General features: G+C 50.0%; 1 protein-coding gene across 1 annotated transcript; it reads left to right on the top strand.

Annotated features, from left to right (window-relative positions):
- Positions 1 to 16187: 16187 nt before the first annotated feature.
- On the top strand, positions 16188 to 17288 carry LOC146192933 (prolyl 4-hydroxylase subunit alpha-1-like). Its single transcript, XM_084600483.1, has one exon. The coding sequence runs from the start codon at positions 16188 to 16190 to the stop codon at positions 17145 to 17147; it is 960 nt and encodes a 319-aa protein (XP_084456609.1). The 3' UTR covers positions 17148 to 17288.
- The last annotated feature ends 9334 nt before the right edge of the window (positions 17289 to 26622 follow it).

The following is a 26622-nucleotide window of genomic DNA, read 5'->3' as shown; positions in this document are numbered from 1 at the left end:
TGGACGAGGACAAACACCCTGCTACAGTAGAGCGTCGGAACGCAAAGGCACGTCGGAACGAGGCCCTGAAAAGACGGCGTGCCGAAGAGACCGATGAAGAACGGGCTTTATGTTTGGAGAAACGCGCAATATGTTTATTCCAAACCCACAATATATTTATTCCAAACGTGGTAATGAGCGTTGCCATGTACATCAAGCTATCGCTTCCCACCAGGGTTAACCAAAGGTAAACCATTAGCTAATTGTTTTTTTTTTATCTCACACACAAAAAAAATAGTTTTACACAAAATGTTTGTTCAAATTGTCATTTTAGGCCATTGTAAACTTACTTAATGTTTGTGGCTGAGCGCTGAACAACAGTTTTCAAAACAAAATGATTAAAAAATCACGCACAACGTTGCCTGATTTTTCTTGCCATGCACACTAGCCTGGAAATAAGGTGCTGTAAACTACGAGGCGAAATTCCTTTTCGCTATCTCTAAGACACATAGCAATACCTTTATACCCCTGCTCTTTTGGAGTTTTTTTTTTTTTTCAATTTGATTATTTTCCCAACTTCTGGCGCTACCGTGCAGAATCACAAAAATGAAGACTAACTCGTTATATTATTGAACTAATAATAGTCGTATATTTCAAAGTAATAGTTAAAAGGTTCGAATGCACACGGTATAGTCCTGTATTTTCCGCAGTTATTCCGGCAAAGGGATACTGTAAGTGCATTATGGGAACGTAGCGCAAAGAAAACCAGGCCAAACGAAAGGATACACATGAGTGTCTCGAGTGTATCGGCGGACCAACAAGTGTTTCAATGGAATGTCTAATGACCACGAAAAACACTGAATTTCTTCAATGTGAGTTCATCATCATCATCATCATCATCATCATCCGCCTGACTATACCCACTGCAGGGCGAAGGACCCTCCCATATTTCTCCAATTAACCCGGTTCTGTGCTAGCTGCATCCACTTGACCCGTGCAAACTTCTTAACCTCATCCGCCCACCTAACTTTCTGCCGCCCCCTGCTACACTTTCCTTCCCTTGGAATCCAGTTTGTTGCCCTAAGCGACCATCGGTTATCCTCTCTTTGCACTTCATGTCCTGCCCATGCCCATTTCTTCTTGATTTCCACTAGAATGTCAGTAACGAGTTATTTCTCTGCCCCACTCGGCACGCTTCCTATCTCTTAATGTTACCCCTACCATTTTTCGTTCCATAGCCCTCTGCGTAGTCCTCAACTGAAATAGAACCCTCTTGCTTAGCCACTAATTGTACAATTTCTTTCTACAAATGGTAGAAGGAAAGTCGGCTACAAATAAAATAAAATGACACATCTAGCATTTTTTTTATACCTGGGAAACTACAATAATTGTGCGGGACAGTTGTTTAAAGGTAGCTTACCGGGTAACTTAGCAGTAACAGAAATAGCGTAAACCAAAAACAATTTCCCTGAGAGATAGTTCAAGAAATTAGTCCCAAATTTCGCCAGAACTATTATATTCAGTCCCGCCCGTCAGTGCAGATAACCGCTAACTGAAATATAATTACGCAATCAACTACGGATAATTATTTATCTAGGATATTAAATTTTGGAAGTAACGAGATAAAGTGCTTCGATTCAAGTAGTGCCTGTAATTCTTCTGGTCCTGGGGCACTCCACGGCCGCTGATCCAGTCTGTGCGCTCGACCACCACAGATTTATTTTTTAACAGTCGTTGACATTCGTGTCGGAACGTGATCCCGACTTGTTTCTTTTCATAAAGTTTCGCTTCGGCATCACTTTTCGGCCCGTGGCCGCCATCTTAAAACTGGAAGTGGTATCAAACCCTAGTCGCAAAAAAAATGTGAACTCTGTGTTATTTTTAATTAAATATTGTTACGGGGATGTACTTAATGTGACGGCACTGCGATGGGCTGAACTGGACGCAAGACTTCGGTAGCCGTGCAGAATCCGCTCTCTCAGCGTCGTTCTCTTTTTCAACGCTTCGTCGTGCCTGCGTTCCTTGATCGTCGTCTTTGTCAGTGAGCACATCACTTTGGTCTCGCGTTTCCCGGTAACACTACCCCCCTCGGCAAAAGGCACCGTCCCGGTGCGTATTAGTCGTGCGGTGTGGAGGGGGAGTAATATGGCTTGAGGCGGGCGACATGTACAATTTCGGAAGTGGGTTTAGCAGTCGGTGACTTTGGGTGGAGCGGTGCAATCTCATAGGTCACGTCGGTCACAGGGCGTAGTACACGGTAAGGACCCGTGTAGTGGGGCAGAAGTTTCTGACACAACCCCACACGACGGCACGGAAGCCAGAGCAACACCAGAGATCCGGAAGGATAGTGCACATCGCGGTGGTGAGCGTCGTAGCGGCGTTTTTGAGCTTCTTGAGAGACGGTGAGGTTGTGACGAGCAATCTGGCGAGCAGCGTCGGCTCGGGCGATGGTATCGCGGGCATAGGTGGTGACGGGGCCAGCGGCGGGAAGCAAAGTGGCGAAGGGCAGTAAGGGGTCTCGTCCAAAGAGAAGATAGAATGGAGAGTACCCAGCAGTGTCATGACGCGAAGAGTTATATGCAAAGGTGACAAATGGCAGACTAATATCCCAGTCGCGATGACTGTCGGATACGTACATTGCGAGCATGTCGGTGAGTGTGCGGTTAATACGCTCCGTAAGGCCGTTCGTCTGAGGGTGGTACGCAGTGGTGAACTTGTGCCGAACGGAGCAAGAACGAAGTATTTCCTCAACAACTCGGGAAAGGAAACAGCGGCCATGGTCGGTAAGTAGTTGACGGGGAGCACCATGGTGTAGTATGACGTCGCACAAAAGGAAGTCAGCAACGTCTGTGGCGCAGCTGGTTGGAATGGCGCGAGTGATCACGTACCGCGTGGCGTAATCGGTGGCCACAGCGATCCATTTGTTTCCTGATAAGGACTCGGGGAAGGGCCCTAGGAGGTCAAGGCCAACACGAGAAAATGGCTCAGTCGGGATAGCAATCGGCTGCAGGTGTCCAGGTGGCAGCACAGGGGGTTTCTTCCGGCGTTGACAGAGGTCGCAAGCGGCTACATAACGTTGGACAGAGCGGTAGAGTCCAGGCCAGAAGAAACGCCGGCGCACGCGATCGCATGTGCGTGAGAGGCCAAGATGACCAGCTGTAGGGGCGTCGTGCATTTGTTCTAGAACGGCAGAGCGTAGGTGTTGGGGAACGACGAGCAAGTGCTCAGCACCATCAGGTCGCATGTTGCGGCGGTATAGCGTATTCCCATGAAGGAAGAACAGGGCGAGGGAAGAGTCACGGCTGTGTGTGCGGAGGCGGTCGATAAGAGAACTGAGGGTTGGGTCCAAGCGCTGTTCGTCGGCTATGTGAGAAAAGTCCGATATAGAGAACACACAGGGGTCCGACTCGTGGTCAGTAGAGGAAGGGGGATCGACGGGATAACGGGACAGACAGTCTGCATCCTGGTGGAGCCGGCCTGATTTGTATACAACGGAAAAGGTATACTCCTGCAAGCGCAGTGCCCAGCGGCCGAGGCGGCCAGCAGGATCCTTGAGGGAAGAGAGCCAACATAGGGCGTGGTGATCGGTAATTACAGTGAATGGTCGGCCAAACAAGTAGGGTCTGAATTTTCCAACGGCCCAGACGAGAGCCAGGCACTCCCGTTCCGTAATCGAATAGTTCTGTTCCGCTGATGACAGGAGACGACTGGCGTAGGCAATCACGCAGTGTTGGCCGCGTTGTCGCTGTGCAAGAATGGCACCAATCCCGTGGCCACTCACTGGCGTCGGTGCGAAGTTCCGTCGGGGCAGACGGGTCGAAATGGGCCAACACAGGAGGATTGGTGAGAACAGCGATGAGGGTGGAGAATGCGTTAGCCTGCTCTGGTCCCCATGAGAAAGGAACGCCTTTCTTCAGAAGATTGGTGAGAGGACGAGCAACAGCGGCAAAGTTTGGGACGAACCGGCGAAAATAAGAGCACAGTCCTATAAAGCTGCGGACATCACGGGGTGAACGGGGAGATGGAAAAGCACTGACAGCACGAATTTTGTCAGGATCGGGTTGCACGCCGGTGGAATTCACCAAATGGCCAAGCACTTTAAGTTCGCGGCGACCAAAACTGCACTTCTTTGAGTTCAGTTGAAGTCCGGCACGGCGGAAAAGTGCCAAGATGGAAGAAAGGCGACGAAGATGGCTTTCGAACGAGGGCGAGAAGACAATGACGTCATCCAAGTAACATAGACAAGTCGTCCATTTGAAGCCGCGGAGTAAGGAGTCCATCATTCGTTCAAACGTAGCAGGGGCGTTGCAAAGTCCGAAAGGCATAACCTTAAATTGGTAAAGACCATCGGGTGTGACAAAAGCTGTCTTCTCGCGGTCTTGTTCGTCAACAGAAATCTGCCAGTAGCCGCTACGAAGGTCGATAGAGGAAAAGTAGCGGGCTCCATGTAAACAGTCCAAGGCATCGTCTATTCGCGGCAGCGGGTAAACATCTTTCCTTGTAATCGTGTTCAGATTTCGATAGTCGACGCAAAAGCGCCAACTGTTGTCTTTTTTTCTAACGAGCACGACAGGAGAAGCCCAGGGGCTGTTCGAAGGTTCGATGATATCGTTGGCCAACATCTTGTCGACCTCCTGCTGGATGACTTGGCGCTCAGAAATGGACACACGATAAGGCCTCCGATGTACAGGTTTTGAATCGCCGGTGTCAATGCGGTGAGTCACAACTGATGTTTGGCCCAGAGAACCGGCAGCAAAGTCAAAAATGTCGGAGAAGGATAACAAAAGGTTGTGCAGGTCCTGAGCGTGTTCGGGGCTGAGGTCAGAGGCAATCATTGCGGAAATAGGGTCGGTAATTGTGGTGGGGAGTACGGGTGTTGGAAGGATGCTTGAATGTGGGCCAGGAGTGAGTGCACAAATGGTGCAGTCTGTGAGAGGAGACAAGGTAGCAAGGGATATTCCTTCGGGGAGAACTTGGGGTGACAGACTAAGTTCAGGATAGGAAGGTAGGTGTTGTTCTGTGCAACGCGTACGATGAGATGAGGAAGAACGACGTTGCGGTCAAGAAAGACCTCGGTGATAGGGCAAGCAACATAGTCACCGTCAGGCACAGGCGGGAAAGGTGACAGAGGTAGGTAAACAGCAGAGTCAGGGGGCAGGCGAGCGAACTCGGTGGAGCGAAGGCGCGGTGTAGATGGAGGATGTTCTGAGCAGACAGGTAAGTCCAAACGAAGAGGGCCGCTGGAACAGTCGATAAGGGCAGAGTGGGCCGTTAAAAAGTCAAGGCCGAGGATCACATTGTGAGGGCACTGGTTGAGGACGGTGAACAAAACAGGGATGTGATGACCGGCAAGGGTGACTCGGGCAGTGCACAGCCCAGTGACGGCAGCAGTACTGCCATCGGCAACACGAACGGTGGGCGAAGCGGCGGGGGTCTGTACTTTCTTGAGGCGGCGGCAAAATGATGAGCTCATGATCGAGACTTGGGCACCAGTGTCAATGAGGGCAGAGACGGGAACACCATCCACGAGCAGGGAGAGGAGGTTACAGGGCGAAGAAATGGGCAGAGGATTTCCAGGTCGGGGTACCAATGCAGCGTCACCTCCGGGAGCTGCATTGGCTAGTTTCTCGTGAAGCGGCCGGCAGAGGACGGCGAGGAACTGCGGTTAGGAAGAGGTGAACGGGAACGGCGGGCTGGCGGCGAAGGAGAGCGACTGGACACAGGAGGAGGCGGAGTGTAATCGGTGCGGGGCGGCTCATAACGAGGCGTGAAACGGCGGTGACCGTAATCGGAGTAGCGGTCAACGTAAGGGAAACGTCGAGGTGGTGATGACCAGCGGCTGCGGCAGTGGCGAGAAATGTGGCCAACACGTGAGCACGTGAAACAGATCGGCCTGTCGTCAGGGGTGCGCCACTCCTCAGGATTGCGGTATCTGTAGCGTGGCGTGTAGGTGTTGCGGGGCGCAGCGTGGGCGACCATGGGAGGGATGGGGCTCGAACTGGGGGGTTCCACGTTGTGGCTATAGGGGACGCCCAAGTTAGCAACCTCTTGACGAACGACGGCTTGAATGAGGGATATCGTCGCTAGGTTACTGTCCGAAGAGGGCGGGTTGGATGCAGCAGGAGCGAGCGCTTCCAGTTCACGACGTACGATGCGGGTCACATTTTCAGTGTTGGAAGGCTGCCTTAGGGTCGGCAGATCCTCGCACGTGGAGCTAGGGGCAGTGTTGGGGAGCCGATTGAAGCGATGTGCAATGCGTTTGTGTTTGGCCTGCTCGAAATGTCGACAAACTTGCAGAACGGAGTCAACCGTAGAGCAGTCCCGACAGAGTAGAAGATTGAAGGCATCGTCGGCTATGCCTTTGAGGATGTGCCCCACCTTATCAGGTTCAGTCATGTCTTTGTCGACTTTTCTGCAGAGGGCCAGAACGTCTTGTATATACGTAATATAAGGCTCGGTAGATGTCTGGGCACGTGTGGCGAGGTCCCTCTTGGCGGCGAGTTGACGGCCAACCGGTTTTCCGAACAGGTCACGGAGTTTTTGTTTGCAAACATCCCAAGAGGGTATATCTGCTTCGTGTGTTTTGAACCACACGCGTGCCGTTCCGGTAAGGTAGAAGATGACATTGGCCAGCATCAGCGTGGCGTCCCACCTGTTGTGCTGGCTAACACGCTCATAAAGCGAAAGCCAGTCCTCGACGTCTACCTCATCTGTACCGCAGAATGTGCCAGGGTCACGGGGGTGGGCTACGACGACAGTTGGAGTTGCGGAGGTTGATGGAGCCGCGTCGGTTGTCATCGTAACGGTTCCGATGTGACGGCCACTGCGGAGATCCAGCGTCAGATTGTGTCGAACCCGCGACCTCCACCAAGATGTTACGGGGATGTACTTAATGTGACGGCACTGCGATGGGCTGAACTGGACGCAAGACTTCGGTAGCCGTGCAGAATCCGCTCTCTCAGCGTCGTTCTCTTTTTAAACGCTTTTCGTGCCTGCGTTCCTTGATCGTCGTCTTTGTCAGTGAGCACATCACTTTGGTCTCGCGTTTCCCGGTAACAATATGAACGATAAAAAAGCGTAAACGTTTGAATTGATTCAATAAAATAGCAGCTGATTTAGCTATTTCCTAATATTTTCCGAATGCAAAGAAAGTTATGAAAATGTTCTAGGGACCAAACAACGCATGCATCCGCACAATTGAAAATTTGAGAAAATTAGGTTTTCAAGCCATATTCCGCATAATGAATTGCGTAATGAAGTGTTCCTAATAAAAATATGAAAGATACTAACTTACACAGTAACATTCAGTACAGTTTATTTCTTGGAGTTTAATGAGAGTACATTTAGTTTTCCCCTTCATGGATTACTGCCTTGTCGTGGCGGAGGGGCTTGCGCAACTCGATGAACTTGTGAGCTCTGCTGTGTAGGGCCACCCAGAATAGACAGGTTACGGCAGAAAGTTCTGTCAAAATGTGATTCACTGGAGAAGATAATGGCAACCCACTCCAGTATTTCCTGCCAAGAAAACCATATGACCAGTCACAATAACATTAATGGTATGGCGCCGGAAGATGAGCCCCCCAGGTTCGAAGGCATCCCACATGTTACTGGGAATAAACAAAGGGCGATTCCTAGTAGCTCCAGGACGTATGAAGCGGCTGGACTAAAGCCAAAAGGACGCTTAGTTGTGGATGTGTCCGGAAGCGACCTGAAAGTCCGACGTTGCAAGGAGATATATCACATAGCATCATGGAATGTAAGATCTACGACGCAAGGTAAACTGGATGTCGTTAAGCGAGAAATGGACAGATTGAACATTGATATTGATACGGGGCAGAAGGCTAGCACAGGAAACCACAGCAGGTGATGAGCAAGTGTTCACAGCACAGCAGAGCACAACACAGCAGGTGTTCAGGCAAGCCCAACGATTTCTTCTGCTTCGTCGTCTCTCACTCTATTTTCTATCGTCGTCCTCTTCGGTGGCATATACGTAGAAAGTGGGAAAGTGGGAAAGGCCCGAGGAGGTCAAGGCCAACTCGGGAAAACGGGTCTACTGGGATGTCGATTGGCTGCAGCGATCCAGCAGGCATAACCGAGGGCTTCTTCCGTCGCTGACACCGGTCACAAGAAGCAACGTAACGACGAACAGAGGGATAGAGGCCTGGCCAAAAGAAGCGGCGGCGGACGCTATCGTACGTACGAGACACGCCAAGATGACCCGCTGTGGGTGCGTCATGCAGCTGTTGAAGAACGGTGGTACGCAAGTGTTCGGGGACTACGAGCAGAAGCTCGGCGCATCTGGTCGCATATTCCGTCGGTATAAGGTGCCGTTGTGGAGCACAAACATAGCAAGGGTAGCATCAAGGGAATCAGTGCTGAGGCGATTAATAATGCTGCAAAGCTTGGAATCTAAGCGCTGCTGATGGTGAATGCTTGAAAGGTCAGAGACGGCCAACACATATGTGTGATCGTCGCACTCGCTCGCAGGTGGCAGATCTACCGGGTTGCGGGACAGGCAATCGGCGTTAGCGTGCAGACGACCAGACTTGTGGACGACACAAAAAGTGTATTCTTGAAGTCGGAGGGCCCAACGGCCCAGGCGACCAGTAGGATCCTTCAGCGTAGAAAGCCAGCGTAAGGCGTGGTGGTCGGTGATGACGGAGAACGGACGGCCAAACAAGTAAGGGCGAAATTTTGCAAAGGCCCACACGAGGGCTAAACACTCACGTTCTGTGATCGAATAATTCCGCTCAGCCGCTGAAAGGAGACGACTGGCATAAGCAATGACGCGAGTGCGACCCATCTGCTGTTGGGCGAGTATGGCACCAATACCGTGACCACTGGCGTCGGTGCGTACCTCTGTTGGTGCCGAAGGATTGAAGTGCGCCAGGACGGGCGGGTTGGTGAGGGCTGCAATGAGCGCAGAAAAGGCTTGGGATTGTTCTTGGTGCCAACAAAATGGAGCGTCGTTCTTCAAAAGATTGGTGAGTGGACGAGCCGTCTCCGCAAAGTTGGCTACAAACCGCCGAAAATAGGAGCAAAGCCCAAGAAAACTACGCACGTCACTGGTACAACGGGGTGTAGGAAATGCACTTACAGCACGTATTTTGTCTGGATCGGGTTGAACGCCACTGGCTTCGACCACGTGACTGAGCACCTTGAGTTCACGTCGGCCGAAGCTACATTTCTTCGAGTTCAGCTGAAGGCCAGCTCTTCGGAAGACGCCAGTAATAGTATCAAGGAGATGGAGATGGCTCTCGAATGTAGAAGAAAATACAATGACGTCATCGAGATAGCACAAGCACGTCGTCCGTTTCAAGCCGCGCACGAGAGAATCCATCATGCGCTCGAATGTTGCGGGCGCATTACACAAGCCGAAAGGCATCACCTTGAATTGACACAGGCCATCGGGAGTGACGAAGGCGGTCTTCTCTCGGTCTCGTTCGTCGACTGCGATCTGCCAATAATCGGAACGAAGATCAATGGAAGAGAAATAGCTGGCACCGTGCAAGCAGTCGAGGGCATCATCTATCCTGGGGAGCGGGTAAACGTCTTTCTTTGTAATTTTGTTGAGGTGTCGGTAGTCAACGCAGAATCTCCAGGTATTGTCCTTCTTTTTAACAAACACGACAGGCGACGCCCAGGGACTGCTCGAAGGCTCTATAATGTTTTTTTTTCCAACATCTTGTCCACTTCACCTTGTATGACGCGTCGTTCAGAAATGGCGACTCGATAAGGTCTTCTGTGAATTGGCCGGGCGTCTCCGGTATCAATACGATGTGTAACGAGGGACGTTTGTCCTAAGGGGCGGTCACCAAAATCGAAAATATTGCTGTACGAAGTCAGAAGACTCGTAAGTGCTGTAGCTCGGTCAGGGCGCAAGTTAGATGCAATCATTCCTGATATGCGGGCCTCCGGAGGTGGGGACGATGCAGGTCGTGTCGACACTTTAGCAGTAGGGTCAGATAAAAGAGCGGCAACTGTGACGTCAGGCATTGGGATCAGTTCGGCGAGAGTAATGCCCTCAGGAAGAACGTGCACAAAAAGGCCGAAGTTCAAGACTGGAATATAAGCGTTGTTATTTTCTACGTGCACGATGTTATGAGGGAGAGCGATCCTACGCTCCAGTGTCACGTCGGTTATGGGGCAAACAACGTAGTCGCCATCAGGAACGGAGGGGAAAGGCGACATGAGCACATACACTGCAGCTTCTGGTGGCAGACGAGTATATGTAGAGGAGCGGAGACGGAGCGTTGAAGTATCAAAGGCCTGTTTGTCAGGACAGAGTGGCAGGTCCAGATGAAGCAGTCCAGACGAACAGTCAATGAGCGCGGAATGGGCAGTTAAAAAGTCGAGTCCTACTATAACGTCCTGAGGGCAACTGGTGAAGACTGTAAATAGCACAGGGATATGGTGGTCGGCAATGGTAATTCTTGCAGTACACATACCAACCACAGTAGCTGTGTTGCCATCAGCAACACGAACGGTAGATGAGGGAGCGGGTGTGAGGACTTTGTTGAGGCGTTGACGGAGCGAGGCACTGAGGACGGAAATGTGGGCGCCAGTGTCAATAAGAGCGGAAACTGAGACTCCGTCCACAAAAATGCCAATGAGGTTACGTCTGGGTGCGAGGGTCAGTTCCGAGTTGACAGTCTGGGTCGGTAATGCAGCGTCACTCCCGGGAGCTGCACTCGCTAGTTTCCCGAGTAGGTGCCGGTGTATGATTGGGAGGAGTTGCGAGGAGGCACCGGTGAACGGGATCGACGAGACCGCGGAGATGGAGATCGGCTGGAGTGACGGACCCTTGAGACGGCTTCGGTGTGAGGTTCATCTGGGTGAGAAGGGAAGTTTCCAGGTCCATCATATGCGGGGCGAAGTTGTTCAGGTTGGGCAGAGAAGCGTCGAGGTCCGTAGTAGTACCGACGGTCAGCGTTGTAATAAGGACGAGGAGTGGGGAAGGTACGAGTGCGGCAATATCGTGAAGTGTGGCCGGCTCGACAGCAAATAAAACAAATTGGCCTGCCGTCTGAGGTGCGCCACTCTGAAGGATTGCGACTAACGTAGCGACGTGGGGGAGCTTGGCTAGTGGTTGCAGCCGCCATTACAGGAACAGGATGCGATGGTGACGAGGGCGGTACGGGGTTGGAGGAAAGACCGACGTTGGCAAGTTCCTGGCGGACAACAGCCTGTATCATGGCCACGGTGTCGGGCAGTGGAGATGGGAGTGGTGCAGGAGCTAAGGCTTCGAGTTCTCGCCTGACGATCCGAGTCATGGTAGTGGACTGGGAAGGCTGTTGCAGAGGAGCCAGATCATCGCAGGATGATGTATTGCCGTGTTGGGAAGGCGCTCAAAGCGATGTACCAGGCGTCGTTGTTTAGCCTGCTCGAATCTTCGGCAAACTTGAAGCACCGACTCGACTGTAGAGCAATCCATGCTGAAGAGGATGTTGAACGCATCATCTGCGATGCCCTTTAGAATGTGCCCTACCTTTTCACTTTCCAGCATGGAGCTGTTCGCCTTGCGACACAACGCGAGCACGTCTTGTATGTAAGCAAGGTAGGACTCTGTGGTAGATTGGGCGCGAGAGGAAAGTTCAGTTTTAGCTGCGAGGGCCCGTCCAATGGGCTTCCCGAACAAGTCGTGAAGCTTTTGCTTGCAAATTTCCCAGGTCACCAGCTCGTGCTCGTGATTTTGGAACCACGTGCGAGCAGTGCCCGCCAAATAGAAAATCAGATTGGCCAGCATGATGGTCGCGTCCCAGTGATTGTTCCTGCTGCATCGCTCGTATTCGTCCAGCCAGTCGTCAACGTCTGGGTGGTCGTCGCCATTAAAGATGGGAGGGTGGCGAATTTGTGTGAGAACCACTGGCTGAGGCGATGTTCCCGTGGTGGTAGGGGTTGCTTCAGAGGTCATCGTAGCTGTTTGTGGCGTCGTTGGGATCCCAGGTAGGTGGCGGCCGCTGCGCAAATCCAGCTTTTTGCAGCGTAAATGGGCTAATCGGTGCGTACGGGGACCTTGATTGACCTCCACCAAGATGATACGGGGCAGAGGGCTAGCACAGGAAACCACAGCAGGTGATGAGCAAGTGTTCACAGCACAGCAGAGCAGAACACAGCAGGTGTTCAGAAAAGCCCAACGGTTTCTTCTGCTTCGTCGTCTCTCACTCTTTTTCTATCGTCGCCCTCTTCGGTGGCATATACGTAACAATATCTTGGGTATCAGCGAGCTGAAGTGGACCGGAAAAGGAGAATTTAATTCCGGCGACCATTATGTCTTTTATTGTGGGCACGAATCCAAGGGAAGGAATGGGGTCGCCCTCATAGTAAACAGAAGAATGGGCACAGCAGCGCTAGGGTATAACCTCAAAAACGACAGAATAATTTCACTTCAGATCCAAGGCCACCTTTCAACACAACAGTTATCCTAGTATATGCACCAACCACTACTGCCGAAGCTGACGTTGAGAGATTTTATGCTGGCCTGCAATGCCTTTTAGACCGCACTCCATCATCAAACGTCCTTTTTCTCATAGGAGACTGGAAGGCTAAGTTGGGGATTGAAGAAATATCCGGAATTACAGGCAAGTTCGGTCTTGGAGAGCCAAGTGAAGCTGGGCAGAGGCTAATAGAGTTTTGTCAAGAAAATAACCTGACCATAGCGAATACTCATTTTCAACAGCACAAGAGGCGCCTGTACACATGGACTTCACCGGACGGTCTGTACAGGAATCAGATTGATAATATACCTTGCCGGCAGAGATGAAGAAGCGCTATACAAGCAGTAAACACAAGGCCTGGGGCCGATTGTGGCACTGATCATCAGCTTCTTGTTGCCAAATTTAAGCTTCGATTGAGGAAAGCGCAGAAAACTAGAAGGCCTTTCAGGTATGATCTGGATCAAATTCCATCCTGATTACTGACCTCGAGCTGGGCATCCTGAAAAGTGAAGTTGAATGGGCCTTAGCCAGCCTTGCTAAGAACAAAGAAAGCGGAATTGATGGCATTCCAGCTGAGTTGCTTCAAAACCTCAACCATGACACTGTTAACGTTCTGTATACATTATGTCAGCAAATTTCGACAACCCTGCAGTGGCCACAGCATTACAGGAGGTCAGTTTACATCCCCATTCCAAAGAAAGGCAGTGCCAAAGATTGTTCCAACTACCGTACGATCGCGCTTATTTCGCATGCTAGCAAGGTGATGTTAAAAATCCTCCAAGGTAGACTGCAGCAGTATGTGGATCGGAAGCTTCCGGACGTGCAAGCTGTGTTTCGCAAGGGCAGATGAACTAGAGACCAGATTGCCAACCTTCGCTGGATCATGGAAAAAGCAAGAGAGTTCCAGAAACCCATCTACTTCTGCTTTATTGACTATGCGAAAGCGTTTGACTGCGTGGATCCCAGCAGATTGTGGCAAGCTCTCCTAGAGATGGGAGTTCCAATTCACCTCATCTGTCTCCTCAGGAACCTGTATGAAGGGCAAGAGGCCTCAGTCAGAACTGGACGTGGTCTTACTGATTGATATTGAAGCCCATTCACAGCACGAATAAAACAACGACAGGTAGAAAACACGAACGACAGGACAACCTGTCGTTGTTTTATTCGTGCTGCGAATGGGTTTCAATATGGATCATTACCAACTGGCCCAAACATCGGTGTTATTGATTACTGATTGGTTTCCGATTGAGAAAGGAGTGAGACAAGGCTGCATACTGTCGCCCTGCCTATTTAACCTATATGCTGAGTGTACCATGAGGAAGGCCGGTCTGGACGAGTCTTCATCTGGAGTGAAGATTGCTAGAAAACGTATCAACAACCTTAGATATGCGGATGATACCACTTTAATGGGAGAAAGTGAAGTGGTACTCCAGAGACTTCTGATGCGCGCACAAGAAGAAAGGGAGAAGTTTGGGCTTAAACTGAACATTAAAAAGACAAAGATTATAACGTATTGCCCTATCAAGTCCTGGAGCATCAAGGGAGAAGAAGTGGAAGCTGTGACAAATTTTTTCTTCTTGGGCTCCAAGATTACCCAAGAAGGAGACTGCAGCCATGAAATTAGGAGACCCCTGCTTTTGGGAAAGAGACCCATGGCTAGTCTTGACCGCCTAGTAAAGAGCAGAGACATTATACTGCCAACCAAGATCCGTATAATTCGTGCTATGGTCTTTCCAGTTGTGATGTATGGATGCGAAAGTTGGAATGTGAAAAAGGCTGACCGCCGAAGAATTGACACGTTTGAATTGTGGTGCTCGCGGAGACTCTTGAGAGTTCCTTGGACTGCCAGAAGATCAAATCAGTTGATATTGTCGACCATAAACCCTGACTGCTCATTGAAGGGTCACGTTCTAAAGTTAAAGCTCAGCTACTTTGGTCATCTGATGAGAAGAGAGGAGTCGCTGGAGAAAGATTTGATGCCGGGGAAGGTTGAAGGTCACCGGAGAAGGGGTAGGCAGCGAACGCGGTGGTTAGATGGCATCCTCGAGGCGCTACAGATGAAGTTATGGGATGTTAGGAAGATAGTGAGAGACCGGAAAGCGTGGCGCGATATGGTCCATAGGGTCACGAAGAGTCGGACACGACTGAACTGAACTGACATTTAGTTTTAGGCAAGAAATTAATTTCTCAAGTTGACTTCTTGCAGGCAACCACGGCATTTCTCCGTGCTTTCTCTTCACGCAGCACACTTCCCGCCGGCTGCAAATATACTTCGAACCAGCACTCCACTTCTTGAATACAATAGGGAGATAGACCTGGGCTCTGCCAGCTTCGACAACACAGGAATGTCCTTAAGGGCGCACGTACACACACACGCACACACACCACAAAATTGAAGCGGCAACATGGCATGAGGATGAGGATGCACCTCAAGGTAAGTTGAGATGCGGATGAAGACTGCTGCAGAGACTGTCCTCAGCCGGCAGCTTCGAGAAGGGCTATCAAATGCAGGTAGTACGTGTCGATTTGATCCGAGGTCGAGCAGACTTAATAAACTTAATACACTCTTTCCTCCTGGCCTTTCCTCTACCCACTCAGACATTCTCCCACATGACCGAATTATTCTGAACTCTTTGCTAATTCAGAAATTGCATTTTTCTCTTACTTCGTTTCTACTCAGTCCCCTCATTTTCCGCATCCTTCTCCTAAACGTGGCGGCACTGAATGGCCTCGAACCAGCTGACGGACGAGTTGGCCTTGATGACACTGGCTTTAAATGCTTAATTAATACTGCTTTTCATTAAATTATTTTTATTCTTCCTGTGCACCAGTCTATCAGTGCAGAAAATACGCGGAATAAAAAGGTGATGCTAAAGACGTTATCGCGTCTACTATAAAAAGGAAGCTTTTATACATAAGAGTGGGGTAAATGAAACAAAACTTGTAATTCGCTGTCCGCACGAGGCAGTGGTGGCACAAGGCTTGAAAGAGCTTGGGCCCATGCCTTTTCATTTCCTTTTCCTACAGTCGCAACAACAACGAAACCAAACTAGGAGAAAGGGAGATAAACATATATTAGGCGCAGGCGTGATAATCGCACCAGGTGTACGGACAGCCTCCTCAGTAAAGGAAGCCGTGGACCCGAGCCACGTTCCTATTCCGGTTGACGACCCTACGCTGGTCATCCATGCTAGCGATAATATAGAAATAGTTTTGATGTGCGTCCGTTACTAACTGATGTGAAAGAAAAGGATGCATTTGGGAAAAGGCAAGAAGAAGAAGATGATGAAAACGCGGTGGTTCCTACTGTCCACGTTGCTCTGCGGTGCTGGCGTCGAGGGGGGTGATTTCTTCCGATCCACGCCAGGGTTAGTCAGTCTCCTCAAAACTGAGAAGACTGTGGTCTGGGCACTGCGTCGCCACTTGGAGCCCTGCGAAGCGACCTGGTACAGAGCTGCCGCCATCGCGCCTCTTTTGCGGCTCAAGCTCCTCGAAACCACGGAATCACTCTGCAGCGGTAATCGTCGAACAGCACAGCTGCTGAAGTTGCTACGACTGTTAGCACGGAATGCTGTATCCCGTATGCTCCGGAGCTCTCACTGTCCTCGACTGGTAATCCCAGAAGCAAATTATCTGGACTGGCCCACCGCGGAAGATATTCACGGGGCCGCAGCAGGCGCCTGCAGGCTCCAAAAGGCCTACCACATCACTGCAGAGCAAGCCGCGGTGACGCTGCGCTCTCCCCAACTAGCCGTGCTGACATCGGATGACATGACTTCATTGGCCGTCCACTGCGCTCTTAGCGAGCCAACACTGGCCACCGAATGGGCGCAGCGAAGCGATGCAGACAGGCGGTATATGCGCTTTACTTCGAGTACTACCTCCGCGAGCTGTCAACGTCGTCCCCGTCGGCGGAGGGAAGTGGTCGGCTATCCTCCCGAAACACCCGCCATGTGGCCCTACCGGAATGCCGTAAGAGGACCTGCGCACGCACGCTTCGACAGTGACTCCAGCTACGGTAAGCTCTGTCACTCGAGCCGCAAGCGCGATGCGAGACCTGCCAGTTCCCTGCGGTGTTGGATGTCCCGCGGCAAGCATGGTGCCGCATCGCTGGCGCCTTTCGCCGTGGAGGCGCTTTCTGCGCCGGAACCTCGGGTATGGCTGATTCATAACTTCCTGAGTGCGGCGGAGTGCGCTGCTCTTCGCCTGTTGTCCGGGGCACTCAAACCAGCCGAGGTAGTACGTGAGATCGATGCTCGAAGCGAAGTCCATGATTACAGGACGGCGGCACTCGCCTGGCTGGAAAACAACGCCAACACTAGTATCGTGTACCGGCGTGCAGAGATGGTGACAGGGCTGTCGATGGAGTCGGCCGAGGATCTGCAGTTGCTAAACTACGGCGTCGGCGGGCACTACGACGAGCATATGGACCCCTTAGACAGCTGGTTGACGTCGATTAATGGCGAACGGCTGGCAACGCTGCTAGTGTATCTGACCGATGTGGCGGAGGGCGGCGTGACTGCGTTTCCTTCGGCTGGACTATCAGTCAGACCTCGCCGTGGATCCGCGCTCTTCTGGTTCAACCTGAAGGAGAATGCGACAGGGCACCGGGAACGAGACGAGAGCACCACGCATGGCTCGTGTCCCGTGCTGCGGGGGTCCAAGTGGATCGCTACCATCTGGATCCACGAGCGGGCCCAAGCTTCCGACTTCAACTACACGATTCCGTGAAAGTTGTCGCTCACTTTGCAAGACCTTTTCATTCTCGGCGATTTTTAATGATGAACCTTTTCTACGCTTCGTGTTTTTATTCTTCACCCTGTTAACTTTCATTGTTTCTTATGTGTGCCCAATTCTCACATTTTACTCATCAAACGCACAGAATAAATGACGCTGATACAACTACATACCCGACCTCGGCGGCTGCGTTTCGATGGAGGCGAAACGGAGTGGTGTCCGTGTGCTGTACGATGTCAGTGCACGTTAAAGAACCCCAGGTGGTCGAAATTTCCGGATTCCTCCACTACGGCGTCTCTCATAGCCTCAGTTGCTTTGGGACGTTAAACCCCCAAAACCAACCAACCGACAACTACATACCATCTTGATACCGCACATATTGTAGAGCGAAATTTGTTTTAGAAATTATCCCTTTTTCTTTATCGTACTAGATTGTGAACTGGGTAATAAATATGTTTGTGTATTGGAAATTGTACGTGCCTTTTTATGCTTGACTTGGTGCGCTAAAGTGCATCGACCTTGGTGCTAGAGGAACGCAGGCTGTCACGCACATTTTATGCGTGAAAGAGGTGCTAGGCTTTTTACTTTGGGGAGCGCGCACAATTCAAATTAGAAAACAAAAGTGGCGGCGCCGCCAAGGTGAATGCATGGCGCTGCCACGCTTGAAAGTGTTTGCAGCCGATGGTGAGGCCTCCCGCCCGCATAGGTAATCATCCGCATAAAATTGGCGCAACTTGCGCGTCTTGTCAACGCTGGCCTGTTTATGAAACAAATATTCATTTGATAAGCTTTCGTATCTCGCGGTGCATGGGTACGTAAGGTGCGGCTCAGGAGCGAACCGAGCAACTAACGGGCCGCAGGCGACGGTTTTACACGCTCCGTATACATAACGTCCACCAGACTATTACTGATAGGGGCAAGCACTAGCTAACCGCGTCGGGCAGTCGGGACGCGGGATGCGCGGCACCGCCTTATCTGACTGAAAGAAGCGCGTCGTGCTAGCCACCTTGACCTTTGCGATTGCTGTAGCGGCAAATACCCTCAATTTCCTCACACCTAAAACTGGAGTGGGCGGCTCTACTGTCGACCTAGGGGAACAAGTTGGATCCCGTGACTCCGCTTACTGCTACTGAAGCAGGCGCTGGATTGAATTAGTCGTTTTACAAGCTAAAACTCGCGGTTTTCTCTGCAGTTTTGCTTTTATTGCGATAGCAATACTGCGCCACATTACGAGCCGTCGCGAGGTGCCGGCGAAAGCCACGCTTGACCTTGAACAGCCGAGGAGGAGGAGGAGGAGGAGGAGGAGAAAAAGAAGACTGGTAGCTTACGCGCTCGCATCATACTTTTAAAGGATGAACTTAAATGTCCCCAATAATGTAGCACCTTACACTGATAGGGCGTGATAGCGCAATAATGTAGCAGGCAAAAGAAGCTTCCGCCATTGCTATCGCAATTCAACTAGGGTTAACCAGAGTTAAACCACAAGTAATTTTTTTTTATGTGGGCCAGCATCACACGCTTTCATTTTACGTCGTCGCCGTTGTTACTTTAGTTTATTTAAGCTGTTGAAGTGCTCTGTTACGGCTCTGTATACACGAGGGAGCCCCGGCTCACACTCCCATTTCTAACCGAAAAATTCGCTGAAGGAAGCTTGGCTAAACAAGTTGTCAATGCATAAAGAAGTGTCATTCTTGTGTGTGCAACATGCGTTTCATCGAGCAAGATTTCATCTACATGGAGTTGGAGATTTCAGTGAGTTGCCGCCGAAAGACTCCGGCTAATTAAAGTTTACTTTCTTGCGCTTACCACTTGTCAAGCTAACGAAGTATGATTGCTGGCGGGATAGAAAATATACTGACTTCTTCGCCGAGCAGTAGCAACCTAGAGCAAGGTATGTTCATCCAAAAGTGGGGAGGTGTCAAATTTCTTCTCTGTCAAGGTATTGTTGCCTAAACGTCCCTGCTGCCGCGCGCATAGAAACGCTTTGTGACTCGGCTTAGGCAACTTTAGTAGTGACTTCAAATGAACGAGAAAACAAATAACCAATGCACATCATGATCTGCTCACGTAAGGGTCAACACAACTACGCGGAGAAACAAACACCCACCCGAAGCTCGAGTGGCAATGATCGCGGGCAGTGTTCAAGAAGGAACACACCTCTGTACATGCAGTTGCTTCAAACATTTATTCGTCTCATCCCCACTGTAAAACTTCACTATTCAAGGATCAGGCGAATGGCGCCGCTTCTGCTGGTACTGCGCGAAGTGCCCCGCATCAGTCATCACCTGAGAGTTTCGTCCCTCTAGATCTAGAAGAGAAATACGATTACTGAGCAAAGTAGCGATGTAGCGGTGCAGCACGTAATTTTCTTAAAATCACTACCGTAATTTATGACCGTGAAGGCCTAGCACCTCAGAAGCGAAGGAACAAGACTGCTGTTGATTGGCACCAGAACCGTCAGTAAGGCGACGATACCGCACGGTGGCATCCAAGTCGAAATATGAGAGGAAGTTCGAGCCGATGATCGGGTAAACCGCGTCTTAGATGATTACCCATCGAAAAGTGCGACGAAGCGCGAAGTCGTAAGTGAGAGACCTCAGTCCGTACGTGGCTATAGACGAGGCGTTGGCAGCACGGAGCGACTGCCCTGATGACTTGGAACGATCAGCTTTAGTCGGTAGAAGCACGCGCTGAACTCCGCGCCAGTGTTTATAAGGAACCGGGTGCCGGATAATATGTTAGTTTCAATAAATAGGCGGCTCGGGCGACTGGCGGGACCACACGCCGTCGTAAGTGATCCCAGCTGGAGTTTCCCATTTCCCGACCACAAAGAGGGCGGTGTACACTTCGTGGCCCGGTGTCAAAAACGCCGGTGGTACTAGCAGACAGCCGGAGAGTTGTGACTCCGAGCTTGACGTACATATGTGCGCGAAAGAGCGCGATAATCGAGACGAGGCGGGCGGGTTTCCTGGGATAAGCTGCGGAGTGCAGCGACTGAGGTGGCAAGCTCATCGAGACGGGCCTCCAGGCGCGAAATCACCGGGTCTGTCGGCAGCAAAACATCAGTGACGGATGGGGAGGTAACCTCATGAATGTTATTGGCGAGCTCAGCCAGGAGGTCGAAGATAACGTCGCCGGCCGCTGCAAGGGCGAGGCCACGGTGTTAGGTTGGCGAGGCGGATAGTGTGGGGAAGGCGTTGGAGGAAAGGCTGTCTAAGCAACTCTGATTGGCTGGAGATATCGCTCGCACACAGAAGCTGGCGCGTCAAGCGCAGAAGCTGGGAAGGGCGGCGATCGCCAAGGTTTTCCTCGGTAAGGAGCATGCTGGAGGCGGGAGCACCCAAACGGCATAAATCTCTCCAGCACCTTGGTTTTTCGGTACATGATATGGTGTATCACCCATGGGACGGAGAGAACGTCGGAGAGCTCGCCGGCAACGTCGGGAGGAAGGCTCGAGGCGACATAGTAGCATCGCGTCGTCTCCTAGCTGATGCGGGCAAGGCAAAATTGCGCCTCGGTCCGGTGGAACCAAACTTGCAGGTTCTGGGGCCAGAAAGGTGGGAGACGATTCTGCACTGACAAGATGTGCTGCGGACGTGAGTGCTTTCCGTGGATGCTGCGGGATCGGTCACTTCTCGTCCTACGTCACCGGATGAAGGCCTAACGCCTCAGGAGCGAAGGAACAAGACTGCCTGCAGAGACTGCACGAACCACGACCAGGCGCCGTCTTTATTTCTTCTCCGGGCGGAGCGCGAAATCCGGGTTCCAGGCGCCACCCAATAGGGCGCTACAACCGCTTATTTCTGACAGGATCTGTCACCTTGTTCACATTAACAACAGCGACAAAAACGTTGCAGGTTTGCGGCGTCGTACCAGTAGTTCAGAGTCGCCAGACTACACGTGGATAGCTCACGCGTACTCCGGAAATGTCTTCTTGCCGAATAGAGTTGGACTAATACCTCAAATAGTCTTTGAAAAGCCTAGACCGAAGTGTATATGAAATAAATAAATAAATAAATAAATAAATAAATTCAGCATTACCGCGACACTAAACCGCTTAGGAAAGCATCACTCAGCAGCAGTTCAACGCGCGTTATCCCACTTACTGCGTCACGCGGCGCTGCAAAGAGGTGGCGCCTCGCTATGTCCTCGTGCGCATAGAGTGGGCGCGATAGAACCAATAGAACTGCTCAAATGTCCACTTCATTTTAAATGAAAGTGCATGTATACTTGAAAGAGGAACCGGTAAGCAAAAGTCATTAACTCTGCCCCATTACTTAAAAGCGGAGCTTAAGCGACTATCCTATTGCAAGCGTATTGCGTCTACGTCCCCGCTTGGCGAGCGCTGGCCGGTGGAGGCTTGAGTGAGCGGAGTGCAGATGTCTGCTTCTACCGCTTTGCGCTGGCAAACAGCATTTCTGCTTTTATTTTAATCGTTCCCAGTTTTCACGTTGCATAAGGAAGTCTCATGGAAGTCAGTAACTTTAGACTGTGTGAAGGTGAAACAGAACTAATCATATGTAGTTATGGCTTAGATATACGCGGAGTGCGGCTTGTCTAAAAAGTACTCATAACAGCAATCTGACTGACCATAATGTTAACAAAGGATATAACCCAAGTTCAATTTTAAAGATTCTTCTCCTTATACAGCCTTGTTTGATCCACGAATTCATAAAATTTTAAATAATTTTAGCTCCGTGCTATTGTGATACTATAAAAACACGTATCACAGCTTTGTCATACATAGGCATGCATGGTACGTGAGTTAAATGGTGAAGCACTGTTCACAACGTCTTGTTATGAACTGTGTTCGGAAACACACAAAAAGATGTATTGAGCGGAATAATATTTTCATACTTACAAAATCAAATTCTTTTAATTTGTGGGACATGCATACAAAAACATATGCTGCTATTCAAAAACGTGTTTGAAAAGAAATACACAGCAAATCGCACAAGACGGCAAGAACACATGTGCAAATTAACAAGAGACCCCAAAAAGCTTATTGTTATCGCATTTTTCTTTCCCGTGTTGTTGCACATCCTTCCGGCTTTTTAAAAGGGTCAGTGGAGAAACGAATTGAATAAATGAATGAATGAATTAATTATTGAATGAACGAACGAACAAACGAAGCCTTTATTTGACTGAAGGGATGGCTCTCGGCCGCTGTTTGGGCAATTAGAGAAATAATAAGTAATGGGAGGGTAACTTCTTGCTTCTTCACGGTTCTTGAAGCTGTTTCTCGCTGATTGCCATGCTGCCGATTTTCGCGTTGTAAGTCAGCCTCTCTCACACTACTCGAAGCAGGCCGCTCTCATTGTCATAGGTTGCAAAGGTACGCTGCTTCATCTGATGGGCTAGGGTGGGCATATATCGTAATATGGAATGTGCGTAACTTTGTTTCTTCATCGGGAAAAAGATGCGCACTGTCATATAAGAAGTTTTACGCCTGCTGTACACTGTTCCTGGCAGTGGGTGCATATGTTGTGTTTCGACCGTGGGTGCATGTCAGTGTTTTCTGTCTGTCGAGAAACCACTTTTTAAGTATATGTGGTTCTGCGTTTGTTTTTAGGTTGAGAAATATCTCTTGTGGTCGAGTGAACACTTTCGCGTATTGTTAACACCGGCGTTGGTGTTGGTTCCTATAATCCAAGCCTGCTGTCTCGTTTTATTTTGGTGCGCACAGTTCGAGTCCGTGAACATTGTTTGGTAGGTGTTGGAGTCTATTGGGTTAGGCATGGAGTTGGGGTGGGAGGCGTTGTACCTGTGAGCAAGCCCACCCGCTAGCGCGGCTGCGTTTTCCCCGTCCGTGCCAGTATGTCCCGAATATGAATTTCCTTTTCAAGTTCAAGCATTTGCTTCAGCCTCCTATGATATCGTTGGACGAAAGAAACGATTGGCCTGAATTTTTTGCCAGGCCCTGCATTCTGAGGGTATTAGGGACCTATCTGGTGGTGGATAGATACTTCTGTTTAGTCTGGGAGTCTCAGAGAGCTCCTTGTAGGTGATGAGGGGGTCTTTGAATCCGGGTAGCGGGGTCTCTATGGCCGCTCGGATGTATACATCTCGAGCGAGGCGATGGGCAACCTCATTGCCTGGTAGATCCTCGTGAACTGGAATCCAGATGACTGAAACCTCCCGGTTAAGCGGGTGCTATCTCAGTAGACTGGCCGCCTGCTTGGAAATTAGGCCTTTGCCGAAGTTCCTAACAGCCGCCTTATTATCTGAAAGGATAGTTCTGGCTTTAGTGCCTGTACATGCTAGCGCTAGCTATCGCAGCCTCTTCAGCTATTAAAGCGTCACGTGTATTACTAGAACCAGTGACTTTCTGCGAGTGGTTCCCATCTACCACTGCTATGACCGCGGCTCCTTCCAGCCCGCAGGCAGAATCGCAATAGGCTCATTCCTGATGAAGGTCGTTTATTAGTTTGCTTTGAATAAATTTTGCTCTATGCTGTCTTCGTTCCCTGTCATGAATCGGGTGCATATGCTTAGGGATCGGTGCAATTTTGAATAGTTTCCGCGTCTCAAGCTCCAGGAGTTCAGTGGCATAGGGTGGCTCACCTGACTGAAGCTGTAGTTCTTGCAGTATTTTTAGGCCCACTACAGTGACGTTGAGTCGACAAATCTGGGCCTCCCTGACCGCTTATCTCTTCCCAGGCAATATGCATTCCCATAGCTAGAAGCTTCTCTGTCGACGAGTTGGGGGGGAGGGGGATGCCTAAAGCCCTTTTGAATGACGTTCTGATCGTTTTCTCTTAACTTCTCTACTTCACCAGGAGTTAGATTGAGAAAGGGGGTGGCATAAGCTTTCCTGCCGATTACAAAGGCACGAAGCAGTTTTATTAGATTCTCTGAGGCCTTTGTTCCTGAGAGAGATTCGCCTGAATATCCCCGTTACCTGGGCGACATACGTCTGCAGCTTTTTCAGGATGGTGGTGTTTTTCCTATTCTGCTGTAGGAAATATCCCAGGATCCTAATGCTGCTGACTCTCGGTACCTTAATTCTCCCTCCCACGTATACCTCCAATGGTTTGTGTAAGTGCGGTAGGTGGGATTTCCTGGTTAGTTGTGATTTGCTGCACATTAAGAAAAGTTCAGATTTGTGAGGAGAGCAAGATAGTCCTCTATTTAGGGCGTAGTTTTCAACTATATACGCCGCTTCCTGCAGCCTATGCGATATATCGGCGCTGGTGCCTCCATCGGTCCAGATTGTTATATCGTCTGCATAGATGCTATGCTTGATGCCTTCTATCTTATTAAGATGAGACGAGAGACCTTTCATTGCAACATTGAAGAGTACCGGAGAGAGGACAGATCCCTGGGGCGTTCCTCAGCCCCCGGTACTGATGGGCTCGGACCTAAGTCCCACGAAGCTGACTTCAGTTTTCCTGCAGGTGAGGAAATTTTTGACATTGTTGAAGCACTTGCTTCCCACTTCAGCCGAATTAAGGCCTTCGAGAACCGCTCTGTGCTCAACATTATCAAATGCCTTAGTGAGATCAAGTCCCAGGATGGCTCTATATGATGCATCGTCCTCGGGAGCCTCCATGATGTCGTGCTTTATTCTGAGCATGACATCCTGTTCGCTTACTCCCACCTGTATCCTACCATCTCCACTGGCCAGAGTTCCTTGGTTTCCATATGCCTAGAGATTCTGATTTGGACCACTTTTTCCATGAGCTTTTCCAGACAAGAGGTGAGAAATATGGGCCTCATCTTGGATAGTTCAAGTTTCTTGCCCGGTTTAGGAATAAGGACCAGTCTGGAGATTTTCCACTCGTCTGGGATTTCGGCCCCTACCCAAATTTTATTCATTACTTTGCAAAATGAAGTGTAAAGAGTCTTCGTCCAGATTTTTAAGCAATAGTGTTTGTGATATTGTCTGGCTCTGGAGCAGATATCTTTTTTGAGATTCTGGCCTAATTCTCGGGCCCGGTATAGCAGGGTAGAGGGGGGCCGGGATCCTCCCTACTGAAAAACCAAAAGTTCTACGGGGCAATAACCTCATAAAATCTCATTTAATCGCATAGAGTCTCATACGGTGCACATTATTATCATAAAATATCGTACATAATTTATGATAATGTATAAGAAACTATGAGAACTTATGCAATTATATGCGACTTGTACGTGATTTTTTATGTGAATTGTGTGAGATTGTGTGAGAAAATGTGAGGTTATTATACCCTTACAGTTTTTTCAGTAGGGCTGACATGTATATCTTGTCCTGATTGCATCTAGCAGCTCCTCGTTTCCCCCTTGGAACTAATGCTTGATCTTAATCTGGTCTAGTCTGGTCCGTCTCTTAGCGTTATTGGGATCGATGAGGTAGCGGAGGATAGCCCAAGTCTTGGGAAGGCTCATGTTGAAGTTCATATCATCACACACCTCGGCCCAGCTCCTTTCGGACAGCTTGGCTACATACCGCTCAATTTCCTTAATGAGCAACCCCTCCTCTCAGATTTCTGTTCCGTTTTTTTTTCTTTTTTTAGTTTTCCACCTTCCCTCCAATCCTCTCTTGGATTTAAGGAGATGTAGGAGGTGTTTGTCAAATTTTGGGACTTGGAGATTCGTCGTCTGTACTTACGTGGCCTCCTTTACATGCCGATTAAATTCTTGTTGCCACTAAGTCAGTGAAGACCAGGACTTATTATCTGCAGCCACTCTGATGGAGCGAAATCAATCCCAATGTATTATTTTGGCTCGTAGCACGGTATCCCGAAGATTAAATCTGAGCCCAATTTCCATGACCATATGATCGCTGCCGTAGTTTTTTCCCGTGTTGCACCATTCAACTGGGCTGCACCTGTGAGTTAGTGTAAGATCGGGCGTGGTGTCTTTACAGACACTGTTACCCATGCGCGCGTCGCCGAATCCGTTATTAGAGACAGCCCATTGGAAAATATGGATTCAAGCAGGATCTTCCCCTTCCGGCATTGTGTATCATATCCCCATTCCTGGTGTTTAGCATTGAAGTCTCCGCAGATTAAAAGTGGTTCGCAGCCGGCAACCTTTAGTGCTTTTTTTGAACATGAGCAAGAATTTCGCATTGATTTGTTTCGGTGGGCTGTACACATATTGAGCACAAAGAGATTCTCTTCCTTATTATTTCCTGGTGGCAGACTGGAGCGGCTGCGGGAGCGGGAGATGGAGCATGCCTCCTTAGTTCTGATCTGGGTGTGCGCATGGCCGGTTTCATCTCAGTAAGTTGAAGCATTCGTATCAAACTGCTCGAGACGTCCTCGTGCCCCCCTCATGATCAAGTGTGCGCAATAAAAACAAAGAGCAAAGAAGATTGGAACAGTCGATGATTGTTGTACGCGGGGAATGAGATCAGTATTTGCCACAGAAACCTTGTGACTTGAGTAGTAGTATTGAAAACATTTATTTAAACAGAGTAGTTCGGGGAACGCAGGCTCCTGGGGCCCCGCACGGCTCCATCATGTTCATGCGCATCGAGCAGACG

The sequence above is a fragment of the Amblyomma maculatum genome, chromosome 4, assembly GCF_055883805.1.
Source record: "Amblyomma maculatum isolate TAMU_Amacu chromosome 4, ASM5588380v1, whole genome shotgun sequence".
Taxonomy (NCBI): Eukaryota; Metazoa; Arthropoda; class Arachnida; order Ixodida; family Ixodidae; genus Amblyomma; species Amblyomma maculatum.
The sequence above is the reverse complement of the archived record's forward strand: the minus strand, read 5'-3'. Positions and strand labels throughout refer to the sequence as shown.